This window comes from Thermobia domestica, chromosome 13 (assembly GCF_964235325.1).
Source record: "Thermobia domestica chromosome 13, izTheDome1.hap1.1, whole genome shotgun sequence".
Lineage (NCBI taxonomy): Eukaryota > Metazoa > Arthropoda > Insecta > Zygentoma > Lepismatidae > Thermobia > Thermobia domestica.
Genome location: NC_137466.1, coordinates 96,011,130 through 96,034,187, shown reverse-complemented (window position 1 = coordinate 96,034,187; position 23,058 = coordinate 96,011,130). Strand labels below are relative to the sequence as shown.

Below are 23,058 nucleotides of genomic sequence, written 5' to 3'. Positions count from 1 at the left end.
GGATTCTTACACACCATAAAAAGCCAAGTACAGTGAAGTTTAGCAGGCATGTAAACAGGGCAGTACTGGCAAGGCGGGAAACCGGGAAATTTCCGGGTGGGCCGTGAACGGTGAATTTTTTAGTGGGCCCTCCGCTTCGTATCGTAAGTAGCGGTATATGAACAAAAAGGCACACGTCACATACTCCACGCATACGGGAGTATGGGAATGAAGGACGATAACACGTCAAGTACCGGCAATACAGTCAGCTAATCCCAGACCAGCATTGCGAAAACAACCTTTCACGAATCCTTGAAAGGTTCCTGATTTCCCACTCTGTTTTATAATTTGCTAATATTGAAGTATTAAGCTAAATTAAAATCTCAAATGATGCCATAACTTGAAATTAAATAATAATTGACATTTTACAGCACCGTTGTTTTCCGTATAGAAAATATAGAGGGCCGGTTTCAGACCATTGGGAGCCCTGGGGCGGGCCCAACCAAATCTTTAATGATGGGCCCTCTCTCAATATGTTCAAAGGAATCCATGAATTATAGAGTCCTGGGGCTGACAATACTTCTGTATGCAAGTCCGTGTGTGGAGGAAATTGTTACTGAAATATATTCTTGTGTCCATAAGGAAGTAAAAAATATTGGGTGTTTGCTCCCCCACACTTTTTTGCAATGGTGGTTTCAAGATGGGCCGTGAACGATGGAAAATCACCTGTAACAATTTTAACACTTTGTAACTTGTTAATTAATAAAGATTGAAACACCGTTTACGCCTGATGAAGGAAAATGGACATAAAATTATTTTTAACCAAAATTAGTTATCATGCGTGGCTGCCATGTTTAATAATGGCGCCCTAAATGGCAAAAAATACTGTTTCGTTCATGTATTTTTTTGTGTTCAACATCAAATAATATAACATGCTATCAAGATATTGAATATTTGTGAAGTATACTTAAAAATTCCTTATGCATTTCCTTTTCATACGTGTATGTAAGTAAACGAACTTTGTGAGGCATGTTTACTCTTCTACCACTTTTTGCAATGTAATAAAAGTTAATAATAATAATAATAATAGTTTCCTTGATGTTCATTTAGTTTCGAGTTAAAATATAACTTACAATTGTTTTAACTCAAAATAATTTAGGTATATGGATTCTTATAATCAATTTTGTCTTTCGCGACACTCTGCACTTACAGAACAAGCAGCACTTGATTTCCGACTTCCGGCACAAACGGGCACATGTTGCACATTTTAGTCAATTACGTGGTTGAATTAAATCCAGTGGGAAAACATTCAAGCATTTTGTGGCATAATAGCTCCATTGCTCAGTTCAAATCCAAACCTTAGAGGATCTAAATGTACCCAGTGTTCATCCAAACAGTGTATTTGCATATGAGTATGGAAAAAAGTTCTTTTCAAGTGTTCAAGAGCGCTGTTGCTTGTAGGAGGGAGATCCTGAAACGGCACATTTTTGTCATGTGTATATAGCCATAGTCTGAGTTCATCAAGTGTCTTGCAAGTCCTACCTTTCTTTAACACCTGAACAAGATATTCCTCAGCACACTGTAAAACTTGGTGAAGTGGTTCACATGTTATTCCAAATTATTTCAAATACGCCGTAGGATTACAATCTAAAGTGCTTTCTTCGTACCAAATTTACTGGTGTAGTCTGCACCAGATAAAGAGTGAACTCAATCAATTTCAACATCACATTTGCAAGTTCAGCATTAACATTCAATGTCAGAAACTCAACATACAAATAACATCATTGCTACTATGATAAAGTTCATACTTTCAAAGGAGTGACAATTCTTCATAACCTGGTTACACAGACAAATGTTGATAAGGAGATTAAAGAGAGAATACTTAACATATGAAAAGAAGGGCAAGAATCTCCATGAAACACAAAGATTTGTTGAAAAGTCAAAAAGTATCTGGGATACAATTCATCATGAGAAGTTCCCTATCTGTGGTGCGCTGTCTAGGCCGATAATTCAGAAGGAAAAGAAAATTAAAGGGACCACTACACAGACGTTAGCTACCAAGATAGTTCATATAACTAAAGTTCATAGCTACGACCTTAAGTGCTTGCTTAGTTACGACTTGACTGATGTGTCCAAACTAGTAGATTAACATGGACTCCTTGTTAAAGCTGAAAAAAGTATTCTGTTTAGAGAGCTGGAAAGAAAAGTTTCAGGATATCATTCTACGGATTATCATGTGGAAGAGGACACATGTTTCATTTTCGATGTTATGAATTCCCTGATGAAAGTAATATCTAAGGATCATAAAACATGGTCTGACGTTGCTACCACTTACCTTTCATATACGTCTGCTCTTGCGCGTGATGCCTCTCGGGTCGACCACGTATTTGACAGTTACCACGCGTTTTCTCCAAAACATTCTGAACGATTAAGCTGACAAACTGGTTGTGCCATAGAACTAACCAAAATATCGGATGATATGCAACTCTCTATTCCAGCGTTTCCCAACCTTTTTCAACTTGCGGCACACTACAGGTGTAACTTGAATTCTCGCGGCACACCCATATATATATATATATATATATATATATATATATATATATATATATATATATAATTACCGTGGTATTTTAATGTGGTTACTAATTTCCTTCTTACAGAGAAGAAAGCTCGATCACTGATTTTCCCCCGTGCTAAATCATTATACTTATTTTTCATTCTAATTTTAAAATAGAAAACAATAGCAATGAAATATAGGACTCAGGTTTTTAAAAATCCACTTTCTCTTTCGAAAACTGTATCTAACCTCTAACTAAAAGGGAAGATCACTAAATAACGAACAAATAAACAAATCTCCTATACTTTTAAAACACAAATGTAGGTAATTTGTATGCATGCTTGCTTTGTTGAATTTATTGAATGATATGTTAAAATTTCAAGTTACGAAATAGTTTGCAACAATAAAGAAGTAATAATGGTCATGAAAATGATAAATACGTTTTTCAACATTAAAAATGTACAGAAAAGTAACACAATATGAAATTTAAAATTGTAGATTTATAGTAGAGGTTCATAGTAATGTGAAATATAAATATACATTTTCCCCTGTCTTGCAATTTGGTTCGTATAGAATTAATAATTTGTTTTGATTTTTTCGCGGCACACCGGTTGGGAAACGCTGCTCTATTCAAACAAAAGCATTCTGGCCCTTCCCTAGAAACAAGTTGATGATCCAAAATTTCATAACTGAAACCGTTCAAAAAACAATGATTCTTCACCTAACCTCTCAAACTCATATGTTTAGTGCCATCACCGGGTCAGAAGACGACTCGTTTGTCAAGTGTAACACCATTCGTAAAGGCGTGCCTGTGCTACTCTCAGAACTAAATCACTTTTCTGTAGAATAAGCTGATTTTAGAATGGTGATTCATGCACAGCATGCAGCACAAAATGGAAATCGAAAAATTGTATTTGTCATTTCTGACACTGACCTAATGGTACTATGTATATATCATTTTGAAAAACTTAAAAACAATGTGGATTCGTACCGGTATTGGAGATTGTGCGAGAATGGTTTCCATTCATTATATAGCATTTTCTTGGGTCATGAATATTCTTCCGTTCTACCCGCTGTTCACGCTTTATCTGGTGTAGACTTCACCAGTAAATTTGGTACGAAGAAAGCAGCTTTAGATTGTAACTCTACGGCGTATTTGAAATAATTTGGAATAACATGTGAACCACTTCACCAAGTTTTACAGTGTGCTGAGGAATATCTTGTTCAGGTGTTAAAGAAAGGTAGGACTTGCAAGACACTTGATAAACTCAGACTATGGCTGTATACACATGGCAAAAATGCGTCGTTTCAGATCTCCCTCCTACAAGCAACAGCGCTCTTGAACACTTGAAAAGAACTTTTTTCCATACTCATATGCAAATACACTGTTTGGATGAACACTGGGTACATTTATACCCTCTAAGGTTTGGATTTGAACTGAGCAATGGAGCTATTATGCCACAAAACGCTTGAATTCAACGCTTTAATTCAACCACGTAATTGCCTAAAATGTGCAACGTGTGCCTGTTTGTGTCGGAAGTCAGAAATCGAGTGCTGCTTGTTCCGTAAGTGCAAAAGTGTCGTAAAAGACAAAATTGATTATAAGAAAACACATACCTAAATTATTTTGAGTTAATACAATTGTAAGTTATATTTTAGCTCGAGACAAAATGAACAGCAAGGAAACTAAGCAACAAAGGTATTATTATTATTATTTTATAATTTATTATTATTTTATAATTTATTGTAATCTTAGTTGTGTTTCATATGATATGTTTGTCGTTTGCTATTGGATGTAACCTTTATTTTTTATTCAGTACTATTGTATGTATGATTGTTTTTGTGTTTATGTACCCTATTTGGAATTGTAAAGGGATTTTTAGTGTGTAATTTCCAATTACGCAATTAAAAAAAAAATATTAACTTTTATTACATTACAAAAAGTGGTAGAAGAATAAACATGCCTTACAAAGTTCGTTTACTTACATACACGTATGAAAAGAAAATGCATAAGGAATTCTTAAGGCATTCCAGTGCTGTGCCAATTACTGCCATTGACAGGCCACAAACCTGTGCGCTTTGCTCCATACAAAGTAGAATATTTTTGTTATTTTTAAAGATAGAACAATTATTCTGACACCGTTCAAAAGCTCTTAATGTAAACTGTTTTGTATACTTTACAAATATTCAATATCTTGATAGCATATATATTATTTGATGCTGAACACAAAAAATACATGAACGAAACAGTATTTTTTGCCATTTAGGGCGCCATTATTAGACATGGCAGCCACGCATGATAACTAATTTTAGTTGAAAATAATTTTACTTCCATTTTCCTCCATCAGGCGTAAAACGGTGTTCCAATCTTTATTTAGTAACAAGTTACAAAGTGTTAAAATTGTTACAGGTGATTTTCTATGGCCGCCATCTTGAAACAGCCATTGCAAGAAAAAGTGGGGGGGGGGGGGAAAGGGTGAGTGGTAAACACCCAACTTTTTTTTACTTTCTTATGGACACAAGAATATATTTCAGTAACAATTTCCTCCATACATGGACTTGCATATAGAAGTGTTGCCAGCTGCTGGACTAATATAGAAATGACTCATGTTTTTTTTTTATTATTATTATTTACTTTTAGGGTGAAAATATTTTCAGTAATTTTTAATTTTGGGGGCCCCCTTGGTTACTGTTAATCAGTGCCGTAGCTAGAGATTTTGGCACTCGGGACGAAGTATAATTCGGCGCTCCGCTCCCCTACACTCACCTCACCAAGTTCTTTATATATATATATATATATATATATATATAAGGGAAGCAGCTTTTGTCGTTATAATCTAGCGGCGATTTCGAGTAATGGGGGACTTAGGGGGTACAACATGTTACCGAGTGCCAACTGTTATATTTTGATTTATGTGTCCCTAGCGAACATGAAACGGCTTCTTGGCATTCTTGAATTTCTAATATTACGTAAGGAGCCGCCTTTTATAAAGTGATGGCAGTTGTCAGAAATACACTACTTTATCTGTAAATACTCACGAAAGGCGCTCAATATATGCATATTTAATATATGTTTGTATGATATGCGGCTGTATAAGTTAGGACAAATTATTTAAAATATGGTACCAGGACGCATGTAAAAGTTTTAAACGATGCAAATAAATAACAAGTAATTGTATATGATATGAAACAATACCGGTTTTAATGAGACTATAACATGAAAAAATAAAATGCAAAAGAATTCATTTGGTTAATGCCACGAAAAATTGTATATCAGAATCATCACAATCAATTACGTTATTTGAGTACGGATTTTTATAGTCTGTTGTATAGCTACATGCTCCTTTAACATGTATTTTTAAGCAAAGGAAAGATTATCAACTGCTTGTCCTATTTCATCTAATGCTATTTGTATTCCTTCATTGGTTGCCCATTCCATAACATGTGGCCATAAAATTATTTGCAGTGCTTCATAAGATAATTTGTGGGCACGGATAGAACGATTGTATGATTTTCCAGCTAAGATATGTGTAGCTAACTTTGCTCCAAGCACACCACTTTGGTACCAGACTTCAGTAAGACCTGAATCTGCCATGTGCTCTCCAGTAATATCCATGACGTTCAGAGCTATGTGAAATTCTCCAAGTTTGATCACAAGGTTTCTGCAGGCATCACCATTTACCCATGCTAATGATCTTGCTTTGCAGTAAAGATTTTCGTCAAATGTTAAAATTGTTGTGTGTCCAGGGTTGAGTTTGTTTGATATTTTGAGACGTTATTGGATTACAGTCCACAGAGTATTTTCTTCATGAACAGCAGCATTGATAATTGGCATACATCCAACAGTTGTTAAACTATTTTTGGCCAACATAGACGACAAAGCATTGAAATCTGTCCACGAAGGAATCTCCTGAGCGTTTCAGTCACTCATTCTGCAAAGTACTCGGGCAATATCTTGTGCAAGTGCCTTACCAGCTTCCGCACTTTCATTATTTATTAACCCATCTGACTTTAGTACTCCAAGTGAATATACACGAATATGTCGGATTTGTCCCCTATAATGTGCTTCTATTACTTGGTTAGGAAGTAACTTAGGAATTTGGAAAGTTTTATTCATAACTACCGTAAGTTTCATATGTTGTTCATTTTCTGCAACAACTAAAGACTTAACTCGATATACTACGATCTGCGTTGCATGGAAAGTTCTCGCACCATCAAGAGCCTCTTCAATAATGTCAGTATAATCTGCTGCGAAGTGTACAAAATTGAATGCTTGAAGTTCAGAAGGAATTCTTGTATTTCCATTTAGAGCAAATTTTTCACATTCTTTCTGTGCTAGGGGGCTGCGGTAGCTCAGTGGTAGAGCGTTCACCTCTGGTACTTGGGGTCCCGGGTTCAAACCCTGCTCCCGCCTAGTGAACTTTGTGGTGGACAAACACCGTGTGCGTGGGTTTTCTCGGGGTTCTCCCGTTTCCTCCCACTTTCTTCATTCCACCATTTCATTCATCTCTCATCATCACCGTCTCCTTTAGCCTGTCCGGCATAATCGTGGGACGTAAAACTCAGATTTCATTTCATTTTTTCATTTCTTTCTGTGCTAATATTGTGTTGTTATACCGGACCTGGTCGTGGCTGATTGTATTTCCCGCTTTATGCATTAGATCAAGTGACTTCGATCTATTAGTTTGATACATTGCCATACCAAGGCCAATGTATTTCGGAGTTAATATATAACCTTTAGAAATAGCATAAATTATGTCCTAATCCAGACTGAGTACACTTATATTATCGTTGGTGTTTGTAGTATCTTCAACTCATGTATCATCTGTAAGAATAGTATAAACAAACATGTATAGACTTTCAGGTATCACTTTCTTGGCTAGATCCTCACTAACATGGACACAATTACGATATGTTAGTAATGTTTTTACATCTACTCTGATATTTTTTGCACAATGATATAAAGTAAGCTGGGTTTCTGATTCGCAGTTGGTCATGTGTGCTAGTCTTATGATCTTTTCGGCTGTAGTTTCTTCACGGGTAACCAATGATTGAGATTCTGTATTGCAAATTTTCCATCTCTTGGTGAGAAGATGAGTTGTGGTTAATGCGGATCAAGATGAGAGACAAAGTCAGTCTCACAGAGCATAAGTTTGAGCAATTTTTCTTTGAAGCGGCGTTTTGAGTTTTTTTTCTTTTTTTCATTTCATCCCTATTGTAATACTTTCTTTTGCTATCAGTGCCTCGTAGTATTTCCACACATTCAACAAATCATATAATTGCCCTCTTGCGATTCCTGCACGAAGCACCATTCGAACTTAGTTCGAGTCTCCCCCGGGTACAACGCTTTTTTTTCTTTTTTTTTTTTTTTTTTACCTGTTCTCGATGTTTCTGTCTGTGTTCCTGCCGGATTCGATTAAATAGAATTTCGAATAGAGACCAATATATATGATAAATAATCATTTATTTGCGAGTCTGCACTCGTACAATATACATTTTCGATATTTTGATTTTGGAAATGAAGTGTATATAATATTGAATAGTAAAAATAGTAAAATAAAAAAATATTCGTATAAATATTGATTAACCAATTAGTGTTAAACATGGCTTTCCAATCAGGATTATATAGAGAGGACTTACTTCTAAGTGCAATCCGAAAACAAATATTTGAGTTTTAATCTGACCTAAAGTTGGTAACTTACAAGATAATTTATACATGATTGGTATTGTAATTTTTATGCTTTTATTATAATCCTCTATAAGTCATGATTTTACCAATTCAAAATGTAGAACGAGAAACAAGTGTAATATTATATTTGTTACGAAAAGCTTTTAAGCAATAATGCTTTCAGGACGTGATCTGAGGGAGAATTTGAGACCCCTCTCGAGCTAAGAAATTTCCGCTTTCAGGACCATATATTCGATCGTGCTCAATGTGGACTACCAATGTTTGCCCTCCACCCGCATATTGAAATTCCCCCCGAGGATAATTTTCTGAAATCACCACTGTTTATAAATAGTTTTTCGTTACAAATTAGAGGATAATAATGGAGTAGTGAGTATACTTCATCTTTTTTTTTAGCTATGGATTTAAGATTCGCAATTCATATAAAGTTCCGTTCTGATCGAATTTGAAACAAAAGAAGTTTTCAATGAGTTACTCAAAGAAATATTTTCAGCCTCCGGATGAAAATAGGAAGACACTTAGAAAAGAAACAAGAAACAACTTCCTACTGGGTTTGAACACACAAACATGTGATTGATAGTGTATCGACCCAAACCACTCGACCGTTTTGTATGCCTTTGCACATCTTCTTTTGCCTTTTGTAAAGCAGTTTACTGTTCCATACTCGCTTTTGTTTATTCCGATACGACTATGAGTTCTCAGTAAATATTTGGACGTTACAGCTCTTGCAATGTATAAAAATGTTTTTAGAATAAATCACAATCGATATTATGTCCTAATAACATATGTAAAACAGGTTGAATTCGTGAAATGATTGAGGTTGGAGTGAGCGTAAATGTTTTCATAGTTAGGAGCCTGGATATGCAAACCCGCTTAACGTGGGGATTTAATATTGTGAAATTTGGTACTTGATACATCCTTTACAGCTTCTTTCAGTTTCAGGACATCTTGTTCCCAAAGCTTGCTGAGACCATCACATATTTCATTTTGGCAAATGACGCACCTCTTCCAGTTCAATGATGTATGACCTCGTTTTCTAGAAGATAAAACAATAGCTGGTTTCAATTTCAATTAAGAATATTGAACCTGAAAATAAATTAAAACAAAAAGAACTTCATTATTTAAAAAAAACAATTGTATAATCGTAAAGTGACAATTTATACTTATGGGCTAACTGTCAATGGTAAATTATGTATCCGCTCTCATTTGTCATGTTATTAATATTTCACAGCTGTTATGCATACGATGTTATAGAAGCTATAGTGCTACTATACTAAAACACAGTGCTATAGTAGCGATTTCGGAGAAAAGACTTTTATTTAAAATTGAGTCAGTAGTGCAACATGTAGCCTAAGGGTTTCAACTGAGTGCATAATTTTAAATTGATGAACAAATAGTCATAATCTTGTTTCACATGCTTTTTGCTTCATTTTAAACATCTTCATTGAATTTTGCATCCCTTTAAACATATTGTTTAATATCAAACTTGGCTAGATTGATAAGTAAAATATGACGGCCATTTTGAAAATTCTTGGCTGCCATATTGAAAATATATTTTATGCGTCCTAGTATCACATTTTAAATAATTTATCCTAACTTATACTACCTCATATATAAACATATACTAAATATGCATATATTGAGCGCCTTTTATGAATATTTACAGGTAAAATAGTGTATTTCTGACAACTGCCATCACTTAACAAAATGGCGGTTCCTGACGTATTATTAGAAATCCAAGAATGCCAAATAGCCGTTTCATGTTCCCTAGGGACCCATAAATTAAAATATAACAGTTGGCACTCGGTAATATGTTGTACCCCCTAACTCAATTTTTAGGCCCCTTTTCAGAAAACACCGCCAGACTATTATGCTACGATAATTTATCAAGCTGCTTGACAGACCATTGCAACAGCCAAAAGCGATCATTAGTATTCTTTTACAAATAAGAGTATTTTTCAAGAGGCTTATATTAGTTTTGTTAAACTTGACAAAACTACCTTTGGTTGTATACAAATCCAATTGGAGAACAGCTATAGAAATTTACAACTATTTACAATGTTTCATACTATCGATAATAAATGAAATTTCAATGCATTAGAAACTATGTGCTTTTAAAATGTTCGAAATGGGTGACAGCATTAATTTCCAGTAATAGTCATAAACTTCTGAAATTTTAGTTTGTATGTGACCACACAAACAGCATTTTAATTTCGATTGTCTTGCGATATATATATATATATATATATATAAATGAAATGTAACAGAAACTCAGAAGGAGCCTTCGCGAATTTCTCAATATTGATCAATGGAGATGAAGAATATGTTTAATGTTTCTCTTTAAAATCCAAATGTAGTTTGGCTACTACATATGTTTGAAATTCTAGTAATTACTTAATTTTTTAATGAATGAAAGTTCTGAATTTAAGGCTACTTATTATTAATTAACATATTGATAATACACTAACATATTAATGTGTGTATATTAGGGTGGTTCATCAGCAATGAGTTTTACATAACGGATGGGTTTACTGTGCCTTACTTCCATTTGATATTGAGAATCTGTATGCGAAATATGAACTGGATTAAACACAATTTAGAACTCCCCAAAATGTTTACTTTAGTTGACCTTTGAAATTATCACGTATATTTCATGAAACATATGGTCTTGGATACGATAACCATATAATACTGTCTATATTTGAACAATGGTCTCGATTTCTGTTGTCTGTAATGCGGTATCTGAAACCCATTGAATAACAGAAGCATAAGTATAGTGCAAGCCTAAGCCTGTTGTTCGGCAATCCTAGAATGTGGCTTGCAGGATCAACTTGTCTTTGACACAACAGCACAGAACATCGGCCTTTTGCAGGAAGCTTGCATCAAAATTCAGCAGATGTTGGGTAAGGAGCTCCTCTGGATACCCTGCCGGCATCACATTTTGGAAGTTATTCTGTCGGACATCTTCAAGTACAAAGGTCAAGGCAGGGCCGAACATCTACCTGTTTGCTTGGTTCAAGGAGCAATGGCATTCTCTGTATCACGATTATTGGAGCTCTGCAATCGATGGGCCTGATCTGAGGGAAAGATTATCGGAATCAGGGGACCTATCAGACCTGAAATCCCTAGCATTGAGTTTCTTGAAAAATGCAATTGAATTTCCTGCACATCTACGTGACGATTACAAAGAATTTTTGTTTTTTTTTCATATGCCTTCTTGGATGAACAACTTGAAGGACGAGTTCGCATTGAAACCCCTACCGCTTTCCACCATGCCAGGTGGATAACAAAGGCAATTTATATTATAAAGATGTTGTTCTGCAGACAGCTGAAACCAACTGCTAATGAACGTAGTCTCTTCGTCAGTCTTTTGTACTGTGCATGCTGGCATGAGCCAATCGCTGCTCACGCTCTGAAAAACGATTTTGACTTCATGCTGGTCTGCCAGATCGAGCCAGTCTCAAAATGGCTTTAAATGCTTTGCAGAGATATCTGTGGTATCTCTCGGAAGAGTTTAGTGGAACTTGGCTTTCTTGACAAACGAGTCTCTTACCAGGACAAAAGGGAGATGGTGGATAAATTGGACACGCCATTAAGGAAAGGACTCAAAAGGTTGGAGAGGAAGAACTTATCTCGGACAGCCCTCCATGACTGGACCACCTAGAAAACGAGAAGGATCTTCGATGCGATACATCTACATGGCCAAGAGAAGTCTCTCACCTTTCTTGAGTGATAGATCCGTCAACGTGGAAGGATGAATCTACATACCAGGAATTTAAGAATGCTCTCAAGGGTATGGTAGTTGTCAACGTCACTGCTCAGCATGCGATCACTTTTGCTACTAATTTTAACAATTGCCTAACGAAGGATGAGTCCGAGTCAGGGTGGAAAGAAATCATGATTTAAAAAAAAAAAAAAACATTTTTGTTGATTTTTTTTATTTAAATCGATTTTTTTGTTTTAAATCAAATCTTTTTCCTCGTATATTATAAGTCGCGAACTGAAGAAAAAGCATTAGGAATTAGCATCAAATGCTAATTATGCCATTTAAGTGAAAGTATTAGGGTTGAATTTTGAATTAATCCCCAATTGTTAACGTCTGTTAATCCCAAACAATGTTTCTTAACCCTTTTAAATTATGGCTTTTTTAAAAAGGAAAATTATGGACTTTCAGTCAAGCAGCTACATCATCATCCCTATTTATCCTAGGACCATAGTTCATACCTCATTCTCTTCAGAATAGAACAGCCTTTGAAACGGTAGCATTCACATTTCCCTATCATGTACCTGAAGGGGGAAGGTTTGAGAGAAAATGGGATTTTTCTGATTTTTAATTTTTTTTTTTTTCAAATTTTGATCCGCTCTGGACTCCCTTGTGTTAACGCACATATCTCAAAATCAACTGGGAAATACTAAGGGGTGTACTAAATGTGTGTATAAAATTTCAAGCTATCTTGAATAGTAAAGGCGGGGAAATATTTAACAATGAGCTAAGAACATCCCCAAATGCCCCAGATAACCCGCATGTAATATAAACATTTCCTCAGACATCTCTATTTATCCTAGGGTCGTGATTTGTATATTATTCTCTTAAGAATAAAAGATTTTCAAATCGTATCATTCAAATGTCTGCATCGTGTATCTGGGGCGGAAAAATCACGAAAAAATGGATTTTCTGTTAAAAATACCCTTTTTTACTTTCTACCCCTCTGGACCAACCCCCTGTTTTAAGGTAGAGATCTGAAACACTGAAAAATACTAAGGGGTGCATTGAATAAATGTGCAAAATTTCAATCTTCTAGGTGCAAAAGTAAGCCCGCGAAAAATAATATCCCCCAAATACCCCAGATTCCCTTATAAAACAGTATCTCAGGTAACAGTTTCCTGAAACATCCCTATTTATTCTAGGATCATGCTTCGTACGTCATTTTCTTCAGAATAGAACACCCTTTCAAACTGTAACATTTATATGTCTCATCAGAATCGCGGAAAAAGGTTTTTAAATTTTTCCTTTTGGACCCCCATTTTCACACAGAGATCTGAAAACATCTAGAAAATACTAAGAGATGCACTGAACGAGTGTGCAATATTTCAGTCTTTTGAATGCAAAGTGTAAGTCTGCCAATAATAATAATAATAATAATAATAATAGGCATAACAAAAAAATATCTTTTTAAATTTATGTCACCACACACTATGTCTCGACGCAAAAAGGCGTGAAAGCATATGTAACATGTTCTACAATGCCTTCAGTCTTGGAAAGAAAAACGAAGTAAAAAGGTTTATTGGTACTTTTTTAATCGAATAATGAAGATTCGATTTTTAATAGAATAAAAATAGGTAATATAATTTAAAAGGTTAAGCATTAAGGAAAAAGTATAGCAACGTTTATCAAAATGTCACTTTTTTCACAAAAGTTACTGATATTTGGTAGGGGCATATTTTTTTAAAAAATAGAACTAGCTTGAGGCACGAAATACATAAATTTCGCCGTTATAAATCTTGAAAAAAAAAAAAATCTGAGAGGGGATAGACGAAAAGAATTTTCGTCTTAAATGTCGATGGTGATTTACCCGTTGGAATAGTTAATGATTTGAAAACCCAAACCCATTGTTACGAAGAGAAGAAAACAGCTTTGCTTCGTTACCCGTTCAAATCGGGATTTTCCCTAATTATCCTGTGCATGACACTTGTTTTCATACTATGCTGTACATACTGTACATTTGAGTCTCAATGTATTATGATTATTAACTTCCGTAACCGAAATAACAGAACAGAAACGGGATTTTACTTATTTTCACTTTAAATTATTTTATTTCGGAATTTGATTTAAATCAGCGATTTTTATTAAAATAATCAAGTGATTTAAATCAGACCCACCATGGTCCGAGTAAACAGTATCTTTTAAAGTTGGTTGCAAAGCATCGTAAAGCCATGTCACCTGCTCAGAAGTCTTTGCTTGTTACAAGTGCGACATGTTCATCCTTAGACGCTACCTGCATTGCAGATTCATTTAATACAGGTACTACTACATTTCTACTTTTGTACCGACATAATAATTTCCCGTAAGAGCGGTGGAAAACGAATGGATGCACCCAGACAATGTAGAAAATTGTACGCACGTAGTAATTTGTTTCGTATCGAAGTGTTGTGTATCTGCATATAAGCTGTTTCAAAATTATTTGAAGGCAAGAAAAACATTTTTGGGGGGACCCCTAAATTTTGGACTAGGAAGAGAAAATTTCACGAGAAGTGAACTCTATAGTAAATGGTATAAATTGAAGATGTGTCTTAATTAGAATAAACACTTTTGGAAAACTGAACCACCCTAGTGTATATGATTGTATGTTGGTAGATAAAAATATCACACAACTTGATACGTATGCACAAAAAAGATATCCTGGCGATACAGGTAGTTGATGGTGAAATCGTCCCAATAAATTCCTTCTGGAATTTTAAAAAAATCACTGGTAGTGATCAGTCTTTGAAAAAGACGAAATTCGTTAGGTTAAGTTTGGACACTTTAAGCCCCTATTCTACCGCTGCTTCAAGTTCAAAAATGTTATTATTCCCTTTGTTTACCTTCATTTTTAATATTCTTGCGCAAACAGCAGCTTGCGGCCTTCTATATCAAATCATGTATAACTTTCTTTAAGTAATAAGTAAAAGCTTGTTGTGACTTATTGAAACGTTTGGGTTGCGAGCGAAGCGAGAAAGATTGTTTTTTTTTTTTTTTTTTTTTTTTTTTTTTAATAATTATTCCTTTGCAATCCCACAACAATATTGATTTAATAGGGCGCACATACTTTTTCGGGGCGACACGTCGTTCATTCATTTCCAACACCCTTTCTTGCTCGTTCGGCACCCTCTTTTCTATCAGCTCCTGAGGCGACGTCCTCGCTCGCCCAACCTCACTAGCTACGATTCTGCTGTTAATACAGGACAATGGAGAAGTGTTGCATTTGTATAAACTATAAATTACTTCTGATGCTTCAGATATGTATTTGTATATGCAGCAGGGGTGCCTATGAAAGGTTTATGGCACAAGTGCGGCATTGTTATTTTAGGGGGAGATATGAAGTAATCGAGCTTGTGCAGACGATTGTACAGTTGCAAGAGAAGAATGGGGGATTGGGCATTACATCAGATCAGTCAATGTAGGGGAGAAATTACTGCTTTAAAAAAAAAAAAAATAAATAAATCTGCGTTTTAAGACTTTCCAGCATACTTGATCCGAGTAACAGTTCCGGACTCCGTTTACTGTCGGGAAAGGGGGCAGTACGTGCGTGTGAGTGGGCCTCCTAGAAAGTACTTTCCCGGTGGGCCCCTGGGTTGCAGTATAGCCCTGCATGTAAACCCTGTTGAAACATTACACTCTAAGTATCCGTCTTCGATAGTAAAATAAAAATTTGTTTATCCTACTATGTGAAACGTAGCTTCATGTTTTGAATTTGTAAAAGTAAATAGTTTATTTTCATATTAATGTATATCAGTGTAAGAACCTTAAGATATTTTCCTTTCTGCCCATAGGCTTCAATACCATCAAATCTCGTTAGCCAGACGTACAGTTCTTCAACTGCCAAAAGTATGACTCCAGATTCCAGTTTTCTATCTCCGATATCATTGTATTCTCCCACATCAGGACAGGGACCAAGTTCTGGTTCTGGTTCAGTTGACAGTCACCTGCAGTCCATTCCCAATCTAGACACAGGTAAGTTATCTGTTCATGAAATCGTTAGTACCACAAAATTATGTGAGCAAGTAGTGAAACAGTCCAATTGCTGATGAAGTAATAGAGAGTCCATGTGTAAATTGCATAGAAGTAAAACTCTAAACTGCTTCTAAAATCTTTATAGCAATGAAGTGGGTAACAAAAATCTAACTTTCTGTCCAGTACCCCAAGAAAAAAAAAAAAGTTGGCTTTCCTAAATAGTTCTTTTTCTCAACTCCAAAATATTTTTTAGATAAGCCAACTATTCACAACAACTACATACCGTCGACTTATTATTATTATTATTTTGAATGGACTTTTGTTTACCTATTGAAACTTCTTCACATATTTATCCTGTCTATCCGTGTGTGAGCCATTCTGTCAAATTACAATTTTCAAACAAATTCTACCTTCCTTTGGAAGTTTCTGATGATATTTGGTTCAGTTCTTGGTACTACTGAAAAAGACAAACCCTGATATTTCAGATTGATATATCGACTGACTGACTAGTTTCGAAATTACAGGTCCCCAAAGTTTTTAAAATTTACTAAAAATTGTGTGTGTGACATGTGTTCGGTTGACATTTTGGGCTGCCCTAAAGGACCTAGGGGGTTGGTTAGGCTGTCATTTTAAAGCATATGAAAGAACTTCCAGATGGTATGTAAAACTATAGATTTTAATTTTTTTTTCGAAAAAATTAAAATGTATATATATACAGACTGTTCTGAGTGATTCCCGAAGTTTATTTTGGGATCAGCATGGGATTATTTGTTACAAGAGTTCTCATTTCCAATTTAGATTCTTGGTGTACAGTGGATGGAAATAATAATTTTGTGGCACAGGATGTGGCGCAAAGCTATCACTGGATTAATGAGCAAGTCCCTCGTGACTGTGTGTGCTCCTCGGTACATGTGTTACTGTAATGTAAGTCAAATATATGAAACTGTCCTCTCGGTATACAAAAGAATAACTGCCTTCCAAATATTTTTTGCCCATCCGTTAACCCCCATCCCCTATCTTCAGGAAATTAAGCTGATGTCATCAATGTTTATAGTGTACTATGAAGGGGAAAGAGAAACAGAGCAATGTTGTAATTTTGGAGTATCTAGAATACAACACTGCCGTTCGTACTGCTTTCAGCAAAAACTTATTGTGCTCTTGAGAAACCAGTTTAGATATAAATAAATAAATAAATAAAATTTAAAAAAATAAATAAGATACACTACTGTTCTGATGCATCTAGTGCTCAGTGCAAGAACAAAAAGAACATTTTACACTTATGTTTCCTTAGAGCTGATTTTGGCGTAAAAACAGTGGCATCTTGCTGCAACAGTTCATGCAAAGTAATCTTGAAATGGAGTTGGTGGCATAATCAAGAGGTTTGCAGCCTGAGCAAATCTGTAGCATCCATATGATGAAATAACTCTTCACCTCGGCAGTTTTTTTGACTGGAAAGTGGCAAAATATTGAAGTGCATTTTACATTTGTCAGTCAAGAAGAATTCACAGGATCAGCAATATTCCTGCAAGATCGCTTCAACAAAACACAACAATTCCTGGGACACAAATTTCATGCGTTAATTCCTGCAGCTTCAGATACTCCCGAACTTTTTGTCAAGGTATTTTCGTGTTGCCAGAGTTCATTAGAACCGGCACTAACCAAATTCGACAACAAGCGGGCAGTGGCAAACATCAGTGGTTACATAACTGCAATCTATAACAAGAGATGTGGCTGGCGTATGTCTTGCGGCGAGGTTAGATGTTCTCTGAGTTCATATATTGGATGTACTGTGTAAAGTGAACTCTGTGACCCCAACAGGCCGACTATACACTTCACTCGACAGAGATGTAGTGTGGCAACCGAAAGTGCCTTTCAAATTCACTCCAAAGTAAGTTGTAAGCAGTTTGTAGAGAAGATTTGAACGTTCCAATATGGACAGGAATCTGATCAATATTCTTTTTTCACACTGTGTTGTTAATTTGATTTTAATAATTCTTGTTTTTGGTATAATAATAATAATAATAATAATAATAATAATAATAATAATAATAATAATAATAATAATAATAATAATAATAATAATAATAGATAAAGTAAATTAACGCGATTTTCAACTCCATGTTTGAAAGTGAAAGTTGTAACAAATGATCCCAAACTAAAATTTGGGAATACATTCATAACAGTCCAAATATTATTTTATATATATATATATATTTTTTTTTTTTTTCAAAATTTTTTGAATGTGGTTTTTTGAGAAAATCAGATTCAATATTTGGATTTTTTTCGAAAAAAAATTAGAAAGAAAATTCTATAGTGTTACATACCATTCGAAAAGTTTTAAAATGTCTTAATCAACGTCCTAGGTCCAGTAGATAAGCCGCAAATACCAATCCAACAAATGTCACTCTGGAACTTTTTGGTAAATTTTGAGAACTTTCAGGGCCTATAATTTCGAAACCAGTTAACAAGTCAACTTGAGATTTCCGCTTATTCCACATACTAATGATAGCGGTCAGAGTATAAAATATCTCTACAATCTGTAAGAGTCGATCCCAAAACCGTGTGTTGATTTGACATGAAATGGCTAGTGTCCGTCTGATTTGATTTGATTTTCAGTTTAAGGTCCCTTTCAGCAGCGAGGCTATGTGAGACGTGGACCTATAGATTAACGTGGGATCCGAAATCATGTGGACTCTCGTCTGTAATCGAACCCAGGTCCCCAACACCAAAGACGCGTACACTAACTGCTTAGCTTCGAAGGAGTTCTCGTGTCCGTCCGTCTGAAGAAGAAAAAATCTCAAGAATTACTTAACGACAGAACGAAAGATGAGTTATTTTAATATGGTGTTTGTAATCCTCATTGATGCGTGAAGGATTTGGCAACATAGTGTAAGTGATGATGCTTCTCTCCGTTCACGTTTTCTTGCTTGGCTCATTAGTGTTCCAATCGTCTGCCTCATGAAACAGCCCTTTAAATGTTACTCGTACGTTCAATGTAATTATATATATATTTCGTGACTGAAAAAAATAACAATTTCAGTGGGTTCGCGGGAAGAGGGGAAATAGGACGGAGTCTGCACTGCACTAACGTGTTCAGAATGAGGGAAATGGCAGGCTGGAATTTGTTCCACTTCACACACACAAAAGAATGATTCATATTATATGAAGAATGACAGAAATCCACAGTAGAAATTGGAATCTTTTTTTGCGACGAGTATATTCAAAGTATTATGAAGGAAAAGAATAGAAACACTTTGTTAGTGTACTTTACAATTTCGGAATTTAATAACATAGGTATGTTTACGTAATTTTTTGAATCATTTAGGAAACAAATGAATATTCTTAAATCACATATTAAATGGCATATTACTGAAGTGCTACTATGAAAGTAAGCATGCGAAACCACAGACGAATGTAAGTGTTACATTTGTATTCAAATAAATAATTTTACAATAACAATAAGTACAGAATAATCAATTGTCAAGTAAAGAGGGTCAGCTTAAGGCGGACAACACTCACAGGAGTTCCGTAAATTCGCTTCCCGGTAGATTTGCAGAACTTCATGCATATATTGAAGCTTCCTTGTGGTATATGATGTGCAAACGCGTCTTCGGCGCGGAATACCAGGTTTCGATTTTCGATAGGAACACGTGTGATTCAGAATCTACGTTAATCAGTCGATGTTGAAATTGAATGATCGAGTGAATTACTCATTTCCTTTTAAAACGACCGGATTTGATTGCATATTTGTTTCGATGCATGATGAAAATATTATCGTGTCCCTATTGTAGAAGTTATTATTATAAATGTACGAGAAGTAAAGCTAGTTATCTTTTACGAGATTATTACTTAGTTTTTGTATCCATTTCAAATTACACACTTAAGTATGTATGTTAATGAGAATGTGACTGAATGATTTTTACAAAATTGATTGAGAGGTAGCTCAGTGGTAGAACGTTCATCTCTGATGCAAATGTCCACCATGGGTTTGTGGTGGACAACATCATGTCCATGTGTATTCTCGCGATTCGTCCGTTTTCTTCCACATTCATATTTCACCAATTATTTCATAATTCATTTGTCTCTTTTAACCTAAAGGGAGTAGCATGGGACGTTCAGCTGAGAAATGTATTTCCTTTGTACAATCGATTGAAAAAATCAATGGAAAAAGTTGAGTAGAGTTGGCAGCATCAATTGTTTTTCACTTTTTGAATAGTTGGAATTTGTGCTAAGTTTAGTTAAGTTTAATAATTCTCTATGGCAATCATATTGGACATAAGACAATGGCAAATTTTTCCTGCAATATTTGTATACACAGGGCAGCCCATAAGTAGTATACCATACTTCGACTTCTAACAGAGTCGGCATAAAAAGGAAACAAATGGCTTATTTTTTAATACAGGCACTCTTTAACCCTTTATTTATCGACATTTTGAAATAAAGAAGTTAGACATGAACTTGTGAGATGTTTTTGCTTGAATTGGCCAATTGGCCCACAATGAAATATTTTTGCGTAACAATTAAAAAAAAAATCATGAATTTTTGGCGGACTCTCTGACTCAAAAGTACCGTCAGATCAGAAATGTAAATTTTCCAAAATGTACAGCATACGAGGAAATTGTTTTAAACTCTTTTTGATGTATTTCTTTAATAAATTATGACATTGTACATGAACTTTTAACCTTTATTAGCACTCAGAAATACATTTGGACATCTCTAACAGGCCAAAGTAGCCAAAGTACGAACCGCAATAATGGTGAACTTAATATGTACACTCATGTCCAAAATGATTGTCGTATATGTATAACTGTCTTCTTGTAAGAATATAATTTGATAATAATTATGCAGGGTACTTTTAATACTGATACTATGTGTATAATCGGGAAATACATACTTGTGGAAAATTTCATAGGAAAATAATTATAAATACAAAAATTAGAATGAGTAAAACAAAATGTTGCTAAATGGACAAGAAAGTTTAATTTTCGTTTTATTGTTCTCATTTACTGCTCTATTGACATGAAATTTGCCACATATATGTCCTTGCCAATTATACACATACTAACATTATAAGAAATATTGGGCAAATTCATTATCAAATTATATTCTTACAACAACATATTTATAGACATGCGACAATAATTTTGGACATGAGTGTACATCAATATTAATTTCGACCCTATTTCAACCCTACAAGAATTACATAAATATCGTGCAAGTAAATTTATTAGCTTCTGGACATTCTCACTTGCCCCCCTCTGCCGCTTGCTCCCACACGTCATTTTGATTCATAACAAAGAATGCGACATATATTTCATGCCATTTCCAAAAATTGACTGAAATCTTTTATACTGAGTAGCGCTCGGTATTTGTTTCTCTGCTTTTTCAGTATTAGTAATAAGGGATTTTCTAAGAAAAATTGCTCCATATCCCCTACAGATACGCTTTCTTTACACCTAAGTTATTCTTGTTTCCTACCATTCTTCACAATAAGCTGATAATGAATGGTGCACCGTCACACTTCTTCAGATCTACAATTATTTTCAAATGTATTAACAATTCTCACAATTCATCAGATAGATTCAGCGATACAGACGTGTTACAAAAGTGATTGCAAATTTCATTCATGCCGCTGGATCTATCTGATGACTAGGAAAAAGGCCTATAATAAAATATGGGATAAGAATGGTCCATTCCATCCTCTATCACATGCATCAATTTACGACTAAATAATATGAATATTTACTTTCATTTATCTGGAACCCCTCACGTTACATGTTTGGTATCTATTTTTCAAATTATTTCCATATACACATTGTATGTGATAAAAAAAAAGACAGAAATGACCCCTTACACCTGCCTACATGCGCCACTGCTAACATCTGAGTCAGATATACAGGGAGTCCATAAAGTCCTGCAGGAAAGTACAACTCTATAACTTGGAAACTACGTAATGTATTAACAAATACGAGGGCCATCCGGAAAGTGGTACCCGTTTGTGCAATAAAGACACAGTAGTACATATTAACAAATATACACACTTTTATTGGAAAGAGCATACTTTACACTACTTCTCCACATAATCACCAAGCAAATTGAGGCATTTGTCATACCGTGTGACGAGTTTTTGTATTCCAGCGTCATAGTCCTCCGCCGCCAGCGTATTGAGATACGTAGTCACCCCTCGTTTAAATTCTTCATCGCTGTCAAATCTTTTTCCCGCCAGAAAGTCTTTAAGCTTCGTAAAGAGATGAAAATCCGAAGGGGCCAAGTCCGGGTTATACGGTGGATGGTCGAAAGTTTCCCACTTGAATTGCTGCAGAAGTTGTGTTTTCGTAGCTGCATGGGGCCTGACATTATCATGAAGGCGAATGACGCCTGTAGACAACATACCTCGCCGTCGATTTTGTATTGCCCGCCGTAATTTCTTTAATTTTCCACAATACGCATTAGCATTAATTGTCTCTCCACGGGCCATAAAATCAATGAGCAGTACACCTCGTTGATACCAGAATATGGTTGCGATGAGTTTCCTGGTGGATGGAACTGTCTTGAATTTTTTTTGGTTTGATTGGTGAATGAGCGTGATGCCACTCCATGGACTGTCGTTTACTCTCAGGTGATGCATAACAAACCCATGTTTCGTCCCCTGTAATGATGCGATTCTGGAAAGTCTCCTTCATCGGAATAACGTCCCAGAAACGTCAGTGCTGCAGCCTTACGCTTGGTTTTGTGCTCATCTGTAAGCATGCGAGGGACCCACCTTGCACAGATTTTTGAATACTGCAGATGGTCTTTGACAATTTCATGAACAATTGTTCGAGACACATTAGGAAAATGTTCACAGAGTTCATCAATTGTGACGCGCCGATCGTTCCTCACGCATTCGTCTACTGATCTCAGCAGTTCATCTGTAATGACAGATGGTCTTCCTGAACGCTCCTCGTCGTGTGTACTCCCCCTCCCCAGGTTGAAGTTGCGACACCAGCGCCGAACAGACGACTCGTCCATCACATTGTCTCCATACACCTCCTTTAATTGGCGATGAATTTCACAAGGTCGAACGTTTCGTGCATTAAGAAATTTAATCACGGCCCTCACTTCACAACTGGCGGGGTTCTCAAT

The 23,058-nt window shown here is 35.5% G+C and overlaps 1 protein-coding gene across 3 annotated transcripts in view; it reads left to right on the top strand.

The window, feature by feature from the left end:
* LOC145668362 (uncharacterized) overlaps positions 1-23,058 on the top strand; it is a 112,625-nt gene that overhangs the window by 35,793 nt on the left and 53,774 nt on the right. For all 3 annotated transcript variants that reach the window (XM_081736134.1, XM_081736133.1, XM_081736135.1), the window contains exon 6: positions 15,753-15,933. In XM_081736134.1, coding sequence (XP_081592260.1) covers positions 15,753-15,933 — 181 coding nt within the window. The remainder of the gene's footprint in view (positions 1-15,752; positions 15,934-23,058) is intronic.